The 12543-nt window shown below is 50.3% G+C and overlaps 2 protein-coding genes and 1 long non-coding RNA gene across 3 annotated transcripts in view; 1 reads left to right on the top strand and 2 right to left on the bottom strand.

The window, feature by feature from the left end:
• Positions 1–2338: 2338 nt before the first annotated feature.
• Positions 2339–12543, bottom strand: part of LOC125625597 (phospholipase A2 inhibitor gamma subunit B-like) — a 33306-nt gene continuing 23101 nt past the window's right edge. Inside the window, exon 6 of the mRNA XM_075122862.1 lies at positions 2339–6001. Within this exon, the coding sequence (XP_074978963.1) occupies positions 5988–6001 (14 nt within the window). The 3' untranslated portion in view covers positions 2339–5987. The remainder of the gene's footprint in view (positions 6002–12543) is intronic.
• LOC125625588 (phospholipase A2 inhibitor gamma subunit B-like) overlaps positions 3575–12543 on the top strand; it is a 31992-nt gene continuing 23023 nt past the window's right edge. The window contains exon 1 of the mRNA XM_075122860.1: positions 3575–3676. The gene's annotated coding sequence lies outside the window, so the exon portion shown is untranslated. The remainder of the gene's footprint in view (positions 3677–12543) is intronic.
• On the bottom strand, positions 8973–12143 carry LOC125625596 (uncharacterized). The gene is made up of 2 exons (XR_007353591.2): positions 11269–12143; positions 8973–10007 (listed from the first exon to the last, which is right to left on the bottom strand). It is a non-coding gene; the product is annotated as an uncharacterized LOC125625596 (long non-coding RNA).

Below are 12543 nucleotides of genomic sequence, written 5' to 3'. Positions count from 1 at the left end.
GCTCTTCAGCCAAGCCGAGGAAGATCTAACACCATCCAATGGCTGGAAGCTGAAGACGGACAAATTCAGCCTGGAACAAAGGTGTCAGTTTTTAATGGTGAGAGTAATAACCATTGGGACAATTTACCATGGGGCGCGGTGGATTCTCCATCACCAACAATTTTTAAATCCAGATGGGATGTTGTTCTCAGAGGTCAGTGTCTTGGAGTATGGGGGAGTCAGGGCCCTGCACCCCGCACTTCCTGCAATTCACTGTGACTCTCAGCCAGCCAGTGAAAGAGAAGGTTTATTAGATGACAGGAACACAGTCTAAAACAGAGCTTGTAGGTACAGAAAAGAGGACCCCTCAGTCAGGCCCATCTTGGGGGATAGGGAGCCCAGACCCCGGTGCTGGGCCTCCCTCTGTTTTCCCTGCCAGCTCCAAACTGAAACTCCCCCCAGCCCCTCCTCTGGCCTTTGTCTCCCTCGTGGGCCAGGAGTCCACCTGATCTCTTTGTTCTCCAACACCTTGCAGGGGAGGGGCCCAGGCCATCAGTTGCCAGGAGACAGGGTGTCGGCCATTCTCTGTGCAGACACCATCACATCTCCCTCTAGGGCTCTGCAACAATCACACCCCCTTATCCCACCCCTAGATGCTTGAGAAATGAATAGGGGAAACTGAGGCACCCACACAGTCTTCAGAGAAAACATTAAGAACATTCCCACTTTGTCACAGTCCTCTCAAGGAATTAATTCAGAGGGGCCGAAGTGAGGCGGGGGGAGAGGTGTCTGAGATGATTCCAATGGTCCCTTCTGGCCTTGGACTCTATGTTCTAGATGGTGCTGGTCCTGCCATGAGTGCAGGGGACTGGACTTGACCTCTCGAGGTCCCTTCCAGTCCTTGGATTCTATGACTCTAGGGGCTGTGATTGTGACATGAAAAACTCTGGGCTGAGTCCCCCCAAACCCTCCATGCCATGAGGGTCCCATCTGCGTCGTGCCAATACAGAACTGGGTGGATGGTGTTTGCAGCAGGGCCCAGGGGAGCTGGCAGGTAGAGGGTTAGGTGGGTTCCCAAGCTCACGTGTTGAGCGCCCAGAAAAAAGGATATGAAGCAGCTGTGAATTGTCCATGTGCCAGGGGAGATGGGCAGGGTCTGGGGTATGTAGGGGCAGGACGGGGAGCCCCTGTTGTCAAGGTTCCTCCCCCACTCTGAACTCTAGGGTACAGATGTGGGGACCTGCATGAAAAACCTCCTAAGCTTATCTTTACCAGCTTAGGTCAAAACTTCCCCAAGGTACAAAATATTCCACCCGTTATCCTTGGACTGGCCGCTACCACTACCAAACTAATACTGGTTACTGGGGAAGAGCTGTTTGGATGCGTCTTTCCCCCCGAAATACTTCCCAAAACCTTGCACCCCACTTCCTGGACAAGGTTTGGTAAAAAGCCTCACCAATTTGCCTAGGTGACTACAGACCCAGACCCTTGGATCTTAAGAACAATGAACAATCCTCCCAACACTTGCACCCCCCCTTTCCTGGGAAATGTTGGATAAAAAGCCTCACCAATTTGCATAGGTGACCACAGACCCAAACCCTTGGATCTGAGAACAATGAAAAAGCATTCAGTTTTTTACAAGAAGACTTTTAATAAAAAATAGAAGTAAATAGAAATGAAGAAATCCCCCCTGTAAAATCAGGATGGTAGATATCTTACAGGGTAATTAGATTCAAAAACATAGAGAACCCCTCTAGGCAAAACCTTAAGTTACAAAAAAGATACACAGACAGAAATAGTTATTCTATTCAGCACAATTCTTTTCTCAGCCATTTAAAGAAATCATAATCTAACACATACCTAGCTAGATTACTTACTAAAAGTTCTAAGACTCCATTCCTGGTCTATCCCCGGCAGAAACCAGCATATAGACAGACCCACAGACCCTTTGTTTCTCTCCCTCCTCCCAGCTTTTGAAAGTATCTTGTCTCCTCATTGGTCATTTTGGTCAGGTGCCAGCGAGGTTACCTTTAGCTTCTTAACCCTTTACAGGTGAGAGGAGCTTTCCCCTGGCCAGGAGGGATTTCAAAGGGGTTTACCTTTCCCTTTATATTTATGACACCTGTCCATTACAGTGAAAAGGCAGCAGGCGAGAAGGGGTCTCCAGGCTGCTGTGGAGAATCAACGGAAGAGGTCACAGACAGGGATGACAGTGCAGGCGCCTGCCTTAACTCACAATTTCCTGTATTTCAGATGTTTGTGTTTTGCTGAACTCGAGGCTCTGCCAGGGTAGGGCCTATCACCAGGCAGCTTTAACCCAGCGTTAACCAAGTTCCCCCCCCCCCCGACTCCCCGCTTAAGTTTTATCCTTGGATTTATTCCTGGAACTTGGAGATTATCCGATTTGGTTAGCCAAATAATGGGGTGCAAGAAGGATGAATTTTACAAGAGCACAATCAGTTGAGACCCTTGGTAAGAGAATAACAGCTTCCGGGGGACACGTCCCGCGCTGATCCCAGAGCGTTACCAGATGTGCCCATTACTTTGGGGTACGCTCATTTATTAGGGTTACTTTCGGGGGGGGTGTTCTGTAAATCTACCAATGTACTGCTTGTATCACTTGTGTTCGCATACGGAGCCCTACTTCTCCCTTCTGCAAGTCCCTTCCCAAGGGAGCTCTCTTGCAGGGCCTCAGTTCCCCAGGGCTGGGTTCCTCCAGCCCCAGAACTGGATACACACACACATACATATTAACAGAGCAAGTCTGAGTGGACTGATCAGAGAAAAGACTTGCAGAGAGCAGTGAAGGGCAGTGGGAGACATACCCAAACCCCTACTGACAAGGATGACAAGATTAAGGCATCTCCATTAGCATACAGAATGGAGAACAGAGGCAAATCCCCTAGCCCCATCGCATGAAAGATGGGACAGGGAGACATCTCCATTAGCGTACAGAATGGAAACAAAGAGGGTTTTCTTTAGGCTAGACAATAGGACTTGATCACTCTTGGCTATGGGTGGTGTTTTCTTCCAGGAAGCTCGCAATGCAATTAGGCTGCTTCAGTATTTTGGATATCAATCAAGGATTCATGACTAGGATTGGTCTGATAACTGCTGAGCTGGGGGTGTGCAGGCGTGGGTTCGTTAACATCTGGAGCAGAGCTCCCCCATCATGCAGTGCTGCCATGCTTTTCCTGTCCCAGGCTTCCCTGCGGTTCTTGCCTTGGAATCTCTGTTCTCCATTCTGTCTGCTCATGGAGATGCCTCCCTGTCCCATCTTTGATGCAGATGAGGCTAGGGCAGTTGCCTTAATCCTTGTTGCCTTGTTGCCTTAATCCTGTCACCCTTGTCAGGGGTCGTTGTGCCCCACACCAGCTTGCGCAGTGGAGATGCTCCCCGATGCCAGTCGCCTGCTTTCTCCCCACACACACGCAGGTGGAGATGACCCATTCGACATCCTTCAGGGTTGCACCAGCAAGTCCTACTGTGCCATGCTGCTGAAGGCATTTGATGTCGTCCCAGGGGACAGTGTGGTTCCGGTCATGGACGTGTGCACCACTGCCTGCGAGACGGCTGGCACAGGATTAGCCGGGCTCTTCCTCTCAGCCCTCGCTGGGATCCTCCTGCTGAGGCTTCTCTCGTGTCTGTGTGGACGAGGACGCCACGCTTTCCTGTCGACTTGCATGTAGTCTTGCTGGTAGGTTTGTCACCCCTGCCCCATCTCCTGCCAAAGGCCTTGTCTGCGCTACCGAGGTTTGTCGACAGAAGTTGTGCGGCTGGACTGAACTCCGTGTGTCGGTGGCTAGCAGCTCTCGCATGGCCACAGGGAGCAGGGCACGGAAGGTAGCCAGCCCGCTGTGCAGGGCGCGTTGGGAAGGGTTTGCAGTGCCTCGTGGGGCTGGGACCGCGTCACAGGATGCCGCTGTCTCAATCCCATCCTTCCGTGGGCAGATTGCCAGCCACTTTTCAATGGGGAGGCGGGGGGAGTATGTGACAGGGAGCGTGGTGGGGGGAGAGAGACAGAAACAGCATGTGTGTTGACGGAGAGTGTGTCCTCACGCCAGGGCCCTCCTTAGGCATACGCAGGATACACGGCTGCATAGGGCACCCGAAAATTTGGGGCACCCCTGGGTCTTATTGTCCACCCTTCTGCCTCTTCCTATCCCTGGTCTGACCCTTCCCGTAGGCTCCCACCGCTGGCTCCTGCAGCCTGGCGAGTCTTCCTCCGGAGAGGATCTAGTAACTTACAAGTGAAAAAGCCTCCAACCTGCCAGCCCTATTAGCACAACACTGAAACTGTTAAAGAGCCGTTCAAGGGGGAATGAAGCCATTTCACGGACATTTGCCAACCCCCAGGTATACACAGTTAGTATCTGAATTTACTGGCAAAACCAGCTGGGCATCACTGTCATATTTACTCCGAAGATGTCAGTCTACAGGACCTGAGTTTAAAATTTGCTTTCATTGTTGTCAGAAATTCCTGGAGCTTTGAAAGGAGAGGGGTCATAAGAACATAAGAACGGCCAGACTGGGTCAGACCCAAGGTCCCTCTAGCCCCGTGTCCTGTCTTCCGACAGTGGCCAGTGCCCGGTGCCCCAGAGGGAGTGAACAGAACAGGGAGCCATCCAGTGACCCATCCCCTGTCACGCAGGGCTGCTGACAGGGGGGGAGGGCCAAAGGGGCAGCTGCCCCGGGACCAGGAGATTTAAAAGGGCCCAGGGCTCCTGGCTGCCCCTGCCAGTTCTGTGGTAGTTGCCGCGGCCGGAGCCTGGGCCCCTTCAGTCGCCGCTGGAGCGCCGGGCGGTGCAGGTCGGGCCGCACTGACGCGCTTAGCTCCCGCACCCCTTCTTCCCAAGACCCCGCCCCGTCTGGGGACCAGGGGCCACATCCCCCACACCTTGCTCAGGGGCCTGGCAATTGTGTCGGCAGTCCCGGGAAGGGCGTAGGCCTGCAGGGCAGCTGAGATCCAAACAGGGAACGGAGCGGCCGTGGAGGGCATTGTGGGATCCTGAGGGAGGCCAGTTACGGCGACATAACGGGCTGACACTGTGTCGCTTTAACTGGGCCGCAAAAAGCTCGAGTCCTCTCGTCAAGGGGGACGGCAGTTTTCCTGCCCAAACCGTGGCATTGCACCTGCTCCTCTGCTGCTTTGCTGCCGAAAGCTGCCTTTTGCCGACTAAATTTTGTGGTGTCGACAAGGCCAAAGAGCGGCCGCTTAGCAGCGAATGGCCCATTGCCCCGGGTTGACACGTGGCTGAGGCGTCAGCTTGCCCTTTGTCCCTAAGGCAGGGGTGACAACAACCTCTTCCCGGTGGGGCGGGGGGCGGACAGAAAATTGGAGGGCTGCTTTATACATATACCCCCTGCCTTCTTCTTCCCCAGCATGGGACGCTCCCGGGCCAGGTCAGACCCACCTCCAGGAAACCCCCCCAGCCGCAGGAAGCTCTGCACCACCCACCCCGCTCTTCCTGCCCACATCACTCTTCAGCCAAAGGGGGAGGGGTCACCCCTGCCCTGTTTCCCCAGAGCACCATTGTCCCGAAAGGCCAGCCCTGGACATTGTCCACATTCAGGGCTGGGAGGCCGGTAGCAGCCGCTGCTGTCCGGACCTCCAGCTCCGAAGGCAGCGCCACCGCCCCTAGCAGCGCAGAAGTAAGGGTGGGAACCAGGCCGCCCTTTGCGCCAGGAGACGTGGCTATGGAAAATTTTGGAGTGGCTATAGCCCCGGCAACCCCCTCCCCCCCAGTGCCACGCCTCTTTGCAGGAGGTTTGAACAGCCCACAGTTGTCAGCTACCCCACAGCGCTTCCTAAGTCAGCACCTTCTTTCACCTAGTCTTGCGGGTTGACACCTAGGGTTTTCTTGTGGTTACACATTGATAGTGGTCACAGACTCAGCACCAGAGTCCCGATGACTAGCTCAGTCGTTCCTTCCTCCAACAGGGGCCTTTTGTCTTGGTCTCATGTCCCGGGGATCAGCAGACAAGGGCCCCATCCTCATGGCATAGCTTCACAAGGCTGGTTCTGGAATAAGCAGAGGTGGGGAATTTGCATTAATGTTGCCCTAGAGATTCCCAGGGAAAACCACTTACCACTTGTTGTTGCCAGAGTCCATCCCTGGTTGGCATATGGTTCAGTACAGGCCTTTAGACTCCAGGTCTCACATCTGTCCCCAATTCCTACCATAGGACAGGATGCTGTGGGGTCTGCTGAGTAAAGACATTGGCTGGTGATCAGGACACCTGGGTCCTATTCCCAGCGTCGGCTCCTGTGTGACCTAGGGCCAGTGACTTTCCCTCTCTGTTCCTCCTCTCATCTTTTGCCTAGATTGAGTTTAATCTGTAAACTCTTTGTGGTAGGGCCTGGATTAGTATTGGGAGCCCCTGGGATGCCAGGTGCTACACAGACCCTGACTGAGTTTGGAGACCCTCGTTGGGACAGGCCTGTCACTAAGAGCTTCCAATCTAAACAGACAAAAGAAGGAGCATTTTACCCATTTCATAGATGGGGGAACTGAGACACAGCCTCATGAGGAAACATGTCCAAGGCCACACAGGGAGGCTGGGGCAGAGCTGGGAATTTAACCTAGGTTTCCTGAGTCCCATCATGGTGACTTGAGTCCCCACAAAACATCATAGAGATCCCACCACTGACACCAACAGTGAGCTGCTGCTTTGCTAGGTGAGCAGGGTGGGGGCTAAAAGTGGCTGGACTAATCCAGGTGTCATCGGTGGGATCTAAATCAGGGGTGCAAGTGACTTGCTCAAGGACACACAGTGAGTTTGTGTCAGGGCAGAGGACAAGGGGGAGGCCAGTCTGGCCCAGAAAGGCCAGGGGGAGCAGAGCAGATGGGGAGATGGTGGGATTGCAGGGCCGAGGTGGGTCTCCCAAGAGCAGAGCTGAGGCGGGGGAGGGCGTTGTGTCCTAGTCCAGCTTTGATGGCCTCCTTTCCCCCCACCCTCACGTAGGTGCAACAGCCATGAAGGTGCTACCGAGTCCTTCTGTGCCCAGCAAAGCAGCCAGCACAGCTCGGGGACCAGCCGGGCTCCTCATCCCAGACCTGGCTGGGCTCCACCTCCTGCCGCCCCTCTCCTGATCCCCACCCGTGCAATGGCCACGCCACACTCAATAACGTCCCTGCCGCTTGCGTCTGCCCCTCTCTGCAGCTGCTCTCCCCGCCCAGGGGCTCTGGGCTCCCGCCTGGATTCGCTTCCCCTTTATTTTGTTGCACTGAATAAAACAAAGCAGAGACAATTCTCAATTAAGAATCTTTTTATATCTAGCCTTGGCCGAATTTTATTTTTTTTAAATTTCAGTGGACAATATTGAAAGGTTTTTAAAGCTTTTTTTTTCTATTTTTATCCATTTAAATGTTCACAGTTGTGGGAAATGACGGGGGTCATAATGATGTAATGACAGTCGATGCTGAGATTCAAAAAGTTAAAGTTTTCTAACTGTTAAAGCACAAAGTGTCAACATCACCGGTCAGAATAGGCAAAGCAAAGAGCCTCAAATCAAACTCTCATAAGTTCTCAACAAGCATTTTTCTTAGTGTTGGAAAATTTTATGATTTTGTTTCAAATATCTATTCCTTGGGTTGGGTGTGTCTGGTGAAATCGAAGTTGATCGATGTTTACCGATGAGAATCTTATCCTTCCAAGCCTGTTTACATCCCTCACAGCAAGCACCTGCCTCTTCTGCCACTGGCAGCACCCCTAGAGAAGGGGAACATAAATCACAGGCTGCTTTGGAAACTGCCGGCCAAGGTCAGCGAGGGAGGTTTTGTAACAGAGCTGGGAACAGTGCCCTCAGTTTGGGAGGTGCCGGTTTGAATTCCTACCCTGGGAAAAAAGAACAGGAGGACTTGTGGCACCTTAGAGACTAACAAATTTATTAGAGCATAAGCTTTCGTGGGCTACAGCTCACTTCATCGGATGTATAGAATGGAACATCTAGTCAGAAGATATTTATACATACAGAGAACATGAAAAGGTGGAAGTACCCATACCAACTGTAAGAGGCTAATTAATTAAGAGGAGCTATTATCAGCAGGGGAAAAAAACCTTTTGAAGTATCTCAGGCCATCTGCAACCAGCTCCCGTTGAAATGCAGCCACAGATGGAACTGGCTCAAATTTTTCCATCAAAAACTTTTGATGTGGAAAATGAAAAACTCAATTCTTGGAGGGACATTTCCTTCTTTCTCCTTCGTTTTCCTCCAGAAGGGGAGGAATTCTGCCAGGGTGGGACAGAACTCCGTCGAGTTAGACAGGAAAAGCAAGTGCAGACGAGGCGAGGCGAAGCGTTTCCGTGCGCACACCACAGCAGAGAGTCGCGTCCTGGGCTGAGTCGAGCGTACCATAGCTCGGTTTTGTTTGTAGTAACCTCCTGATGGAGAGGTTTGGCGGGACCAGAACCGCGGCAGAAGTTACAGGTTTTCTCCATAAGAGCAACTGCCTTTGTGCGGTCCGATGTCCAGCACCACTTTGGCTGAGGCGGGTCTAACATTTCTGCTGTGGCCCGTAAGGCCTAGAATCGATTTTAAGGCAGATACACGGCCAGGCAAAGGTGAATGCAAATGTCGGTCTCCCTGCTGTTGAGCTGGTGTCTGTCTCTAGACAATGTAATTTCTCAAAGGAAACTGAGTGAGCAGACGTGTCTTGGCTGGGTGACATTTCAGATCAGCCTCTTATGGTAGCTTCACCAGCTTATTGACAGCTCCAAGCGCTCCTCTGAGGTACCCATGGCCAAGGACGAGTTATTATCAGACAGGGGGTAGCTAGACAATAACAGAGCCCGCTTCCCTCGCCCACGGAAGAGGAAGGGTAATTGTGAAACAGGGTTACGGATGATATTGTTGCAAGAAGAAGCAGCAAAATAATGATGTGACCCACACAAACACATAACACATGTATAGGACAAGACGAATGCTGCTCCACTTACAGGACAATGAATGAAAACAATGCATGTTAGAAAACAAACCAAAAACTAAATAATTGATGAGGCTGGTGACCCTTTATTTAAATCTTTCAATCAAAGCTCATTCCGTTTTATATTAATTCCTTTGCCACTTTAATTGTACTAGTTGAATTGACGTTCAGCAATTTACATTGCTCTTACCTTATGAATACAGCTATATTGAAAAAGGGGCGAGCGTTTAATAGTTATGCGAGGATTTAAAAAACAATAGTGACCATTTTGTTGCTTGAAAGTCATATTATATTTTGTTGCTTGAAAAGGATATTACATGCTTGACCTTAGGACTTAAAAAGAGTTAAAATTATTAGTTTTACTATACTTAAGTAAGCCCTTTTATTTTTAGTGTAACCCTTCTGCCCGTCAGAATTGGCAGCAACAAGGGCCGGGTTCAATATCTAGGGGATCCATTCCAATAACACAATGCAAACCGGCTCGAGCCCCCACCCAGTGACCTGTGACAAATCTATACCACCCCTGCTGGGCGCCTCCAAGAGGCAATACTTCCCCTCTCGTAAGCTCGGAGTCTGAGTGTAGCAAAAAGCCTTTTAATAACAGAGAGAAACAATGTGGCATTATGTTGGGGAAACACCACCAACAGGATTCATAACACAACCCATGAGCAAAAAACCCACCCCAAGCAAATTGGGGCGTGTCCTTTCCCTTTGGTTCTTGAGTCCAGCAACCCCAAATCACCCAAAGTCCAATGACGCAAAAGTCTTTGTCCTGGTCAAGGCAGCCCCAGAGTTCGAAAGTTTATCTGCAGAGCTTTACTTCCCAACCTGGATGGAAATGGGGGTGGGGGTAAGAGGCACCTTACATGATCTGAAGCTGACCACCCCACAGCTCCATAGGCCTTCGCTCCGCTCCACCAGCCGCCCCACGAACTCCTTCGCTCAGCTCCGCTCTGCTCTGTGGCCCACCAGCAGCTCCCGCCGTCCCAGGAACTGCTCCACCAGCCGGTCCACAAGGCACTCCAGCCATCCCACAAACTGCTCCACAGTATATCACCAGATATAGATACGCTGGAGGGGAGGGATAGGATACAGAAGGACCTAGACAAATTGGAGGATTGGGCCAAAAGAAATCTGATGAGGTTCAATAAGGATAAGTGCAGGGTCCTGCACTTAGGACGGAATAACCCAATGCACAGCTGCAGACTAGGGACCGAATGGCTAGGCAGCAGTTCTGCGGAAAAGGACCTAGGGGTGACAGTGGACAAGAAGCTGGATATGAGTCAGCAGTGTGCCCTTGTTGCCAAGAAGGCCAATGGCATTTTGGGATGTATAAGTAGGGGCATAGCGAGCAGATCGAGGGACGTGATCGTTCCCCTCTATTCGACATTGGTGAGGCCTCATCTGGAGTACTGTGTCCAGTTTTGGGCCCCACACTACAGGAAGGATGTGGATGGATTGGAGAGAGTCCAGCGAAGGGCAACAAAAATGATGAGGGGACTGGAACACATGACTTATGAGGAGAGGCTGAGGGAACTGGGATTGTTTAGTCTGTGGAAGAGAAGAATGAGGGGGGATTTGATAGCTGCTTTCAACTACCCGAAAGGAGGTTCCAAAGAGGATGGACCTAGACTGTTCTCAGTGGTAGCAGATGACAGAACAAGGAGTAATGGTCTCAAATTGCAGTGGGGGAGGTTTAGGTTGGATATTAGGAAAAACTTTTTCACTAGGAGGGTGGTGAAACACTGGAATGTGTTACCTAGGGAGGTGGTGGAATCTCCTTCCTTAGAAGTTTTTAAGGTCAGGCTTGACCAAGCTCTGGCTGGGATGATTTAGTTGGGGTTGGTCCTGCTTTGAGCAGGGGGTTGGACTAGAACCTCCTGAGGTCCCTTCCAACCCTGAGATTCTATGATTCTATGATTTGAAATAACAAAATAAACCAGTCACAGTTCTGTAGACAGTAACATGCCACGGAGGAAAGAACCTCCTTTCTCCCCCCTCCTTACACAAAAACACTGTCAGGTTGCTTTAAGTTGAGAGAAACCATGTAAGACAGTAGGAATAGGTAAGACCAAGTGGGTACCCATTAAAGAAGTTTAGAAGGCAGGTATTTGGGAATTTCCAAAACCCACAGAAGGAGAAAAGCCAGCAAGGGGAGCAGAGAGGGAGCAGCGGCATAAACCCACCATAGCTACAAATAAGTTTAAGAGAGAGAAAAAACCATCAGAGGTGGGGGAAATGGGATTGGAGACTGTTCTGAACAATCTGACCTGTCCCTTCTCTTTAGCTTGCCGACAGCTCTGTGCATGAAATTCTCCTACTCCTGTGCCTGACAAGACAAGGAGGTATTTCATTTACTCACCCCCTCTCTTTGTTGCTTTAATTCTCTATTTTGCTCCTTTAATCCCCCTCTGGCTGTTGCATGATTTCCTGTGATTTCCTGCCGGCCAGCAAGAGCCTGGTTTTGGCAGTTTGCCTTTGTATCTTTGTTCTCGCGTTGTGCTGTACGCCGAGAGCCAGCACAAAGTTACTGTTACATTTTGCCACCTGCGCAAACAAAAGAGGCTCCTGATTTGTTGTGTGCGCTTTATCTTTTCCCCTCTGCTTTTTAACGCATTGACAAACAGATTTCCAAGGGCTGCTTTATTCATCACTCTTCATGCAGACAGAGCAGCCTCTTCATCAATAATACTGTTTATTATACAGTTCTTTAGTGTTTTCCCATTGCTGGCCAACTTTTTTTCTTATTTTATTTAACCTGTTTTGAGGCTTTCTGATTGTTTTTTGTATTCTTCCTCACCCCACCCCAATGCACCAGACAAACACGGGAGTGAGCTCTTCACTCAGGCTTTATAACGTAGAATAAAACATTTTTAGACTGTCCCTAGTCCCTGTTGGAAAACATACGTCCTTAGCCCAGATGACCGTTATTGACAATCACGTTGAGGTCTGCAATTTGTTGCCTGCTTGAATTTCATAACGATTCGAGATTGTCACCTACCAGGCTCCAATGCAATTATTTAATCAAAGATTATTAATCAAATGAATACAGCACTATAAAGAATAATGATACTTTACCTCACCATCTAGACAGTGAAGAGAAGGTGGTTTGGTCCTTTCCTCTGTAGGTGGTGGAAAGCCACCAGCATTCATCCTAAATGACCTTTCCAACTCTTTCCCTTGATCGGGTGTGAGTCAAACAAACGCCCATTCAGAAGGGAAAATCCAGTGCAGTGACTACATGGCTGGTTTGTTATGAAAAATGTTCCCTTGACCCAGTAACCAAATTCAGCCAATTTTATTGTTGAAGACAAAATAGGCCAATACAGAAAGGAAAGAGTTTATACCAGACTGATCTTTCTGGGATGCTTGTTTCTCCCAGTGTTTTCCATTCACTTTACACAGAACGGGTGGTTCAAAAATACACCCCCAAAAAGCACTTCTATGTGTAGCAGGGTTTCTAGCTAAAAGCACAGATTTGCCTCTTAAGATCCTTTCCTTATCTCCGTTATGAACACTGCATTTTAAGCCAGTTGCACGTAAAGTTGGCTGTTCTGGGACATCAGACAAATGTCTCTTGCTTTGACTCTTTCCTGACCCACTTATGCCGAATGCGGAGTTGTCCCGGTCCGAGGCG

Source organism: Caretta caretta, chromosome 24, assembly GCF_965140235.1.
Source record: "Caretta caretta isolate rCarCar2 chromosome 24, rCarCar1.hap1, whole genome shotgun sequence".
Classification (NCBI taxonomy): Eukaryota; Metazoa; Chordata; order Testudines; family Cheloniidae; genus Caretta; species Caretta caretta.
Note: the sequence above shows the minus strand (reverse complement) of the source record. Positions and strands in the feature narration are given on the sequence as shown.